Source organism: Meriones unguiculatus, chromosome 10 (genome assembly GCF_030254825.1).
Source record: "Meriones unguiculatus strain TT.TT164.6M chromosome 10, Bangor_MerUng_6.1, whole genome shotgun sequence".
NCBI lineage: Eukaryota > Metazoa > Chordata > Mammalia > Rodentia > Muridae > Meriones > Meriones unguiculatus.
The window spans coordinates 106,813,788-106,823,067 of NC_083358.1; the positions used below are offsets into that span (position 1 = coordinate 106,813,788).

A 9,280-nucleotide genomic window follows, 5' to 3' on the forward strand; every position below is an offset into this window, starting at 1 on the left:
TAGTTGCAGCAGGACCTCTGGCAGTGTCTGCGGCAGTGCTGAGGGACTAGCACCTCCTGGTGAAGTTCCTATAAGAGGACTGGAAAAACTGCATGCATGCCCAGCCCTAGGCCCTGCAGGAGAACTGACAGCCTTCGGAAGACTGACAGAGGAAACAGTTGGAGGTCTGGCGGGAAAAATAGCAGAAGAACTGGCAGGGGAGATGGCAGGTGGATAAGGGGGCAGAAGGTCAAAAAGGAGGAGATCTGCCTCTGGAGAAGTGAGCACTTTTCTTCCTTAATGGCACAAACAGTTGTCAAAGGAGTCCCTCTGGAAGAAACAAAGGGGCACAATCAAGGAGGAGGGTGGCGAACAATGTATTCCCAGGTTAGAATATAAGGTGCTTGATCAGGATGACCCCCTCGGGCTTGGAGGGTCTTAGCCTTAACAGCAAGGATCATATCAAGGTGAAAGGTGCTGTCCGGTGGACATCCAACCTGAAAGGTAGGCCACTCCGAGGAACAAAAAGTTTGTCACTTTCCTTTCCTAACTTGCACTGAGGTTATGTGCCCTATATCTCACTTCTGAGAAATGGTCAAGGGTGAGGGATAAGGGTGTAGTCACAGTCTTTCCCATAATGAAATCATCTGTCAAAAAAGTCAGAGAGGCAACAACAACGGAAACAAAAAGAATCAGGCAAGTAATCAAACAAGGACGCCCTTGTGGGTGGTACCACAATACCCTAATAGAACGGCTGCCTGGTGGCTGTCTTTCTCTACAAAAATCAAACGGGAGGAGGACTATCTCAGAGCCAACCTCCCAAAGGGAATCTGGAGCGTCCTCCAGTTTCCCAGCCAAGCGATATTCTGAAGCATCCGTCTACCACAATGGCTTAAGCAAACAATAAAGAAGGTTGAGACAGGCACCTATGCAGAAACAGAGTAAAACAGAGATCTGACAAATAGAAAAGACTAACCTGTTTCAGGCCTGACCTACAAACCCAGTCTGGTGAGAGTTAGGGAAGGGACACGTCGGTTTCCCAGCCAACACACCACATGTAAAACCTGCAGTCCCTATGCAGGAACTGCTCCCCTCCGAAAGAGACTCACAGACTGTGGTTCAATGCAAAAGCAAGAGGCAAAAGTTTATTCTGATTGCAATGGAGTCGCCCCTTCAAGGTGGGAGACGACCCTGAGCATACAAAGCACAGAGTTTTTATACCTAAAAACCAGACCACACATGTTTCTTTACATTGACTGGTCAGCCAAAAGATAACATAAAAAACAGTTTTGCAGCTGGCAGCTTGTAGTTTCTTCCAAGAGCAGTCCACCCTGTCCCAGGTTCCCTAGTTCTCAAAATAAGCTCATTCTGCCCTCTAGGGAGGGCCATCAGGTCAGGTCTCTATTCAAGGTTCTGTAGCCCCAGTTGTTTTTCTTTCTAATCTGGACCTTATTCAAGGTTTAATTGTTTTGCTTTCTAGTCTAGGATGGTCTCCTTTCTCATGCCCAGTTCACTTGACCCCAAAGACCACCAGGAATCAACTCCACTCTGAACACATTAGGGTTTAATACAAGCTCAAGCTCAGGTGCAAGATCTCTGTGGAAAAAGAGAGATATGTGGCTCTTAGGTCTGGAGGAACAGGGTTTTTAAAGGGCAATACAACAAGCCTGGAACTTTCAAGCCTTTGTTTATTTTAGGCACCAAGACTATAATGGTCCTGGCCCATCTCTGTTCCTGTTAGGGAGGGGACATGATTAGCACACCTTGGTTGTTGTTTTTTTTTTTCCTAGTAGCAGGACTATGTGACCTTGATCACCAGCTAGTGGCTAGCTGTGTGGGAGACGGCTAGCCATCTGGTATGGTTGCCAAGCAATGATGCCTTTCAAGGGCCTCAAGGCTGGGAACAAGGGTCTATCCTAACTTGTCTGCTTCTTTGTCTAAACTTGTACCCAGGACCACAAACATGTTACCCCAGAAATTAAATTTCACATTTTGGACCTCTCAACAGATGTGTCTTCTGCTCACACATTCTTCTGAGTTCCTTATTCCCTCACTATACAATGTTTCTCACTACAAATCATCCATGACTTCTCTATAACTAACTGCTATAACCTAACAAATATGCTGAGTGTCATTTTCCTCTTTTTGTATTGAGAAGATATGTCGTACATCACTGCTATGTCAACACTGTCTGACAAAGCAAGCTAGTCTGAGTAACTGAACAGAAAAACGGTGTCCAGCAGAAACAAATGTTATCAAATAGCTGTTACAAGATGAAAGGGTGGACAAGAGACAGAATGCTTTGACTATAAATATACAAGGGAATTTCAAGAACTGATTAACATGAGCCAGTTGTAAAAATAGGGGTATAGGGGGAGAAGAGGGAGGGATGGGTGGGACTGGGAGGAGATAATGGAGGGGGCTACAGCTGGGATACAAAGTGAATACAGTGTACTGAACTGATTAATGTTAAAATATTTATAAATTCAAAACACACAAGAGACAGTTGTAAAAACCTGAAGAGAATCAAAGAACAGAAAGCCACTAGAAGTCTATGGTCAAAAGAGAAAGAGGGAGAGAGGACCATATGTAGGGAGGGAGAGAAGAAGGGAAGCAGTGAGGGAGAAAACCATCCTTTACCATCACTTGAAAACACTCCATCTACATCAAGGCTCCTCCAGGACTAGCCCTTCTGCAGCACACCTCACTTTGTCTCATACAGCTCCTCACACATGTCCTCTTGCTTCAGGCTATCTTTCCCAAGAACTCTCCAGCCTGCTGGAGAAAGTTAAAAAAAGGCTGAGGGGTTCACACTTCCTGATGACTGTACTTGTTCACCCACTTATTGATCCTGCCACAAGTCTTTCTAGACTCTAGAAGAATACCTGAGAACCTTGCACCAAAAATCTGTGCTCATATCTAAATCGGGTCCAAAATGAGTTGCATGACTTGAAAAAGGCAAGAATGAAAGGAGACAATCTCTGTAAAGAAAGATTTTTGCCCTCCATGTCCAGTATGCTGCAACAGGGTTGGGCAATGCAATGCAGATGGCTTTGCTACTTGTAGCACACATGGTCTCCAGCTGATTCCACCTGTAACTGTCCTCTACAGGTGCTCGATGTTTTGGCACCTCCGTTGTACTAAATAAAAAACTAAGAGTTGGGATATGTAATGTTTTCTATTATTAGTAGTAGCCCATAATTTTTGTGGCAGTATTATTTAACTTTATTAACACAAATAATACAATACCTGTTAGTTTTCATAATTGCCTTATTTACATTGGGGCAGGAAGATATTTCACCTACACAGTCTCAATAACCTCACCATCCACCTCCCAGCTCCCATCCAATGACATTCTCCTTAATCATCCTCATCTGAAGTATCTTCTACCCATAATCTTATAAATACTTGCATTTATTCTTCATCTGGGCCCTTTCATGAGTTTATTAGAGTCCTTCCTCCCAACCTATGTGGTTTCTTCTCCATGCTAATCCATCACAGTGTCCTCCTTCCTCTTCTTTTCCTGTCCATTTGTTTCCCGTGAATCTCCTGTGCTCCAAAGCATGGGAACCTTAGCCATGCCTACTCCATTCTGTCATGCCGAGGTATAGGCTGTTTAAGCAGCCAATCAGGTAGGTTTATACAACAAGGATAGCTGTACCCAGATCTTGAGGGCCAGTAACACACCTCAGACCAACCTCCAACGATTTCCCTTTTTCTATCAAAATAAAAAGGCCTCAATTTACAATAAAAAAATTAGGAAACATTTTTAAAATAGGTAAGACTATTATGTATAATATCTAAGTTAAATGCATTTGGCAACCTTAGAAAAATATCTTATCTATGAGGGTCTGAGGTTTGTGCTTCAGTTATTTTTAGAGTTTGTGTCTATCAACCTAAAAACATCTATCTAGACCTAAAACACCTTTTTAATTTGTAAGCAACTAAGCTAATTGTAAAACAAAGACCATCCGGTTCTCAACACTATCAGAGACTTAAGAAGGAATAAAATTTATACCCTAAATAAACAGCATATACATGTCAGTAGCCTCTAAAAATAGAAATTGACAGAGACAGTTTGCTACCTGAACAACCACCCAAAACTCTCTATAATGGTGGAGCATCATCTTCAGCCTTCTGGCCGGTATCTTTGACAAATATATATGTGAAGCAAAACCATTTAGGACTTGCTTACCCTGTCTTGGCAGAGTTCAACAGTCACCTTGGCCTGTGGGGCAAACTGGGGTGATAACTCCTTAGCTGTGTGTAACGTTCCTGGGATGTAGTTAAAGCTTCCAGCGTCTATTTCTGAAGAGGAATAGTGCAAAGGTTTACTGGTTTGAACAAATGCCACAGCTAGATTAAACACACTGGGGTGGAGATCGGGAAGACTAGCTGCAGCCGTTATGATCTTCACATTCGGTGGGTGGTGGTGTTTACCGGGGTCTCCTTCTAATCTAGCTCATTAGTTGCACCACCCCACGAGGTTGCTGTGCAATTATCTGTACATAAGGACGACTTAGATCATGCTGCAGCTATGGCTCCACCAAACCACTCTCTACAGGCCCTCTCCTAGGACCTCAGGGTCCCAAGAGAGCTCATGGATGAGAGTCTTTCACTACAAGTCTGGAGTTCTCCTCTTGTCACAGCCACATCCCTGAAACAGTCTGTCTAGAACAGTGGTTTTTAGCCTGTGGGTCACGAGACCACTGAGCTTTAACTAACCTTTTAGAAGGACTTCATATCAGGTATCCTACCTACCAGATACTACAATAAAATTCATAACAGTAGCAAAATTAGAGTCATGAAGTAGCAACTGAAAATAATTTTTTTGGTTGGGAGTTACCACAGGTCTAACATCAGTATCAAGGAAGAAAAAGGAAGAAGTGGGGTGATCAGATCATAATAATAGAATTCAACCCTCAGGCAGATAATAACTTCTGAGCAGCCCCAAATTTACATTTTTCTAATTCCGGGCCTTCTGGGAGTTGCATGGTGAGAGGAGGGGCTTCGATAGGGTATGCTGAGTACTGAATTAGGGGAAAGCCATTCTATTTTTTTCCCTTGGAGATGTTTCTTTAGCCTTGGATTTCTCCTGTCTTTCTCACTGTTTGGCTTCAGGGACAATTTCAGGTCACTTGAATGTCCTTAATCTGTCCCTGAAAAATTGATTCCAAGCAATGCCAGAGCATAGGCTAATGGCACAGGTGTAGGCAAAGGGCAAGCAAGGGGTCCTCAGTAGGTATAGGAATAACTGTGTCCTCAGGCTCCTTGGGCATCACTTTGCTCATCTATTAAGCAGGGCACACAGGACCAGTCTCTAGGAAGTGTGGGAAAGGAAGAAGCATAGTCTTGAAGCTGGGTTTGAATTATGAAACACAGCAAGTGTAGAGTACTGGCAAAGACTGTGTGTGGCAAACAGTTCATTTTGCGAATTAAGTGACAAAATATTAGGCAGTGTTATGTGCTGAGTCCAGAAGAACATGAACATGCTAGTGTATTTAGGGCCTTGGAATAGATGGTACAAGGAAGTCCTGAGAAAGCCCGTTAGAGCATCGACATCTGCTCTTGATAATGTCTCACAGGAGATATTCCGATATATCCAACTTGGGCCCATCGAAATCTTGTTGCCAGAGCTTCTGACCTCCCTGGGTCACTGAAGCCAAGCCATTGGTTCTGAGGTAACTCTTCTCTTGGGCCCTGCAGAGACCCAGATAATACCAGGCTCTGGCAAGGGGAACATACAAGATATATATTTGTGAGTCTTCCTTCTGCTGCCACTGCTAGAAATGTGTTCCTCATCAAAACCCTGGGACAGACATTCTGATTGCTAACCCACTTCTCCCCACCTCTCTATTACCTCCTGAGTCACTTTGTGGATGGATGAACTTCCCAGCACTCTCTTGAACAAGTGCATGTCCCAGGCACATTTGACAGCTTCCTAAGCTGATTTGCTTTCCTGAAGAAAGAAACAATGTTTTCCCTTCTTTCCAGCCTTCCTCTCTAACCGGGTTCTCCCTAGAACAATTCTCTTTTGAAAATTTCTTTATTCATTTTACACTCGGATCATAGCCCTCTCCCTCCTCTGCTCTCATTCTCAAGATTTCTCATTATAAACCTATTCTCCCTCTGCTGTTCCTCAGATAAGGGGAGCCATACATACCCACACACACCAACTCATTAAGTCAAATCAGAACTGATGGAATCCTCTTCCCCATGGACTGGTGAGGCAGTCCTGACAGGAAGCAGTGATCAGAGAGCAGGCAGGCAACAAAGTCCATGTCAGAGACAGCCTCTTCTCCCCTTACCAGGTAACCCACACAAACCCTGAGCTGCCCATCTGCTACACCTGTGTAGGGAGCCTAGGTCCAGTCTATACGTGATCCGTGGTTGGTGTTTCAGTCCCCAAAAGCCCCTCTGGGGCCTTAGTTTGCTCTGGTAGTCTTCTTGTGGAGCTGGCAATTAAAGGTCTTTTTATCCTTCCTCCCAATTTTCCACTTTCCCTGCTCTTCACCCAGTATTTCGTGAGTCTCAGCATATATTTTCATCTGATGCTGGGTGGAGCCTCTAAGAGGACAGCTATGGTAGGGTCTTGTCTTGTTCCGTCTCTTCAGACACTTCTCCACTCTATTCTATTTCACACTCTGAGTGAGATTTAAGCATCCTCCTTGGGTCCTCCTTGTAACTTATATTCTTGGGTCTGTAAATTGGATTTTGTCTATCTTGGACTATGTAACTGAAATGTGCTTATACAGATACATACCATGTGTGTCTTCCTGGACAATTCTTGATGACATAGGTAGTCAACACCTGTGTACAGGGAACATCTTAGCCCAGAGAAGAGCTTCTCAATGACCTGCCTTGTGTTCCACAGACCTCAAGACAAACACAAAGGTGTCAGTGCTGGAGGGAGACATTCTGGATGCCCAGTACCTGAAGAGAGCCTGCCAGGGCATCTCTGTGGTCATCCACACCGCTGCTGTCATTGATGTCTCAGGGGTCATTCCCAGACAGACCATGCTAGATGTCAATCTGAAAGGTAGAGTATCTGCAGAGGAGAAGGTGAGATTTTGGAAGTTGAAAATGTTAACACAGATTGGGAAGGAATGCTCTCACCATAGAATACCTGCCATTCTCTGAGTCTAATGCCTCAGCTCACCATACCCTTCTGGAAGGATCACTGCTATTTCATGGCTAAGGCCCAGCAGTTAGAAAGTAGGTAACCCTGGATGTAAGGCCACAGCCATGTCACTCCACCTTCAAGAAAAGCTCTTCTGTTGTCCTCCATGCAGAGGAGACTGAACTCCAACTCCAAGCAGTTGACAAGCACCACCCATTTTCTGCCTAGACTTTGCAGGAACCTGCTCTGCAGGCTGTTCTGTCTTCAGGACCACACAATGTCCTGCCTTTACAAGAATGCCCAGCAGGAGGCTCACAAGCCCTTTTAGTTTACTACTAAGAGCAACAGATATCAGTGCTGGGTTCCAGAATGAAACTAGAAGGAATATGTATCACCCCTACTTTATATAACCAGGTACAATGAAGTCATAGATAGAACCAAAAGTGTTTTAAAGATTGTGCATACAATCAGGAATACAGCTGTATCTCTACATCTCCCCAAACCCAATAACCATCTGTTCCCTGAGTCAGACTTGTTGCCCTTGGCCCACTTTGATTCTTATCAAATAACAACAACAAAAAGCTGTACCTATGAAATGGTTATGTAACATGCATATCAACTGTACACACTATACTTGAACTTGAATGATGTTAATTCTTCAATGATTCTTGGTGAAAAGAACTATTCTTGTTCACAATCTAATAGAATATGATCCGATTCTATAATTTAAAAATCATGGATGAATTGAAAATGCATAAAATTATACTTATTTCATGGGCACTTTAGGAATAGATTAATGAGAAGCTTTAAAGCATTTTAAAGTAATAATAAAGAAAACTCCACTCAGTCACATACACTCACGCTTGCACATATCCACAAGGCAATGAACACAAAAGCCTAGAGATACGTGCTCTCTGGAACCCACCTGTTGTCTTCTGGGAACAGCTTGGTAGCTGAGTCCAGGTAGGGAAGATGAACTGTAATCTGTAAACGTTGTATTGTTGGGCAAAAAGACAAGAATAATCCTGAAGCTGTGCACACACTGGGCCCCTGGCTTATCTCTTGACACTGACAATGCATTGTCTATGATTAGGTACCAAGAACCTACTGGAAGCCTGTGTCCAAGCTAGTGTGCCAGTCTTCATCTTCACCAGCTCAGTTGAGGTGGCAGGGCCCAACTCCTACAAGCAGATCATCTTGGATGGCCATGAAGAAGACAATCTAGAAAGTATATGGTCTGATCCATACCCATACAGCAAAAAGATGGCTGAGAAGGCAGTGCTGGCAGCCAATGGGTGTACCCTGAGAAATGGTGGCACTTTACATACTTGTGCCTTAAGGCCCATGTACATTAATGGGGAAAAAAGCTCATTCCTTTATGACACAGTAACTTGTGCTCTGAAAAATAAGGGTGTTTTGGATACTACTGGCAAATTCTCTAGAGCCAACACAGTGTATGTGGACAATGTTGCCTGGGCACACATTCTGGCTGCCAGGGGCCTACGAGACCCCAAGAAGTCCCCCAGCATCAAAGGACAGTTCTACTACATCTCAGATGACACCCCTCACCAAAGCTATGATGATTTAAATTATGCCCTGAGCAAGAAATGGGGCCTCCGCCCTGATTCCAGTTGGAGCCTTCCTCTGCCCCTGCTCTACTGGCTTGCCTTCCTGCTGGAAACTGTGAGCTTCCTGCTGCGTCCAGTCTACAACTACCGGCCCCCCTTTACCTGCCACTTGGTTACGCTCTCCAACAGCACATTTGCCTTCTCCTACAAGAAAGCCCAGCATGATCTCGGCTATGAGCCCTGTGTCACCTGGGAGGAAGCCAAGCAGAAAACATCAGAGTGGATCGGGACACTAGTGGAACAGCACAAGGAAACAGTGAACTCAAAGACTCGGTGATGTGAAGACATGGCCCTGGCTGTTATCAGAAATCATCCTCAGGTCCTCAGAAAGGATACAGTCACAACCCAGGTCCTATTGCCTCCCTTTGATATAGAAGCCACCTTAGTGTCTTCCTAAAGTACCCAGAATCCTTGCCAGGCACTGACCCAGCCACAAGCTTTCTTCCCCAAACACCTGCCCAGGGACACACAGGCCATTGTGCCTCAGCTCCTGGTTCCTAACTACTAAGCACTTCTTGTTGCTCAAGAGTTTTCTCCATGGGCGTCATCTCCC

At 44.4% G+C, this 9,280-nt stretch overlaps 1 protein-coding gene across 1 annotated transcript; it reads left to right on the forward strand.

The window, feature by feature from the left end:
- The first annotated feature begins 392 nt into the window (after window positions 1-392).
- Window positions 393-9,004, forward strand: LOC132657118 (3 beta-hydroxysteroid dehydrogenase/Delta 5-->4-isomerase type 1-like). Its single transcript, XM_060393341.1, has 3 exons — window positions 393-483; window positions 6,836-7,018; window positions 8,193-9,004. Exons 1-3 carry the CDS (start codon window positions 393-395, stop codon window positions 9,002-9,004), a joined length of 1,086 nt encoding a protein of 361 aa, XP_060249324.1.
- The last annotated feature ends 276 nt before the right edge of the window (window positions 9,005-9,280 follow it).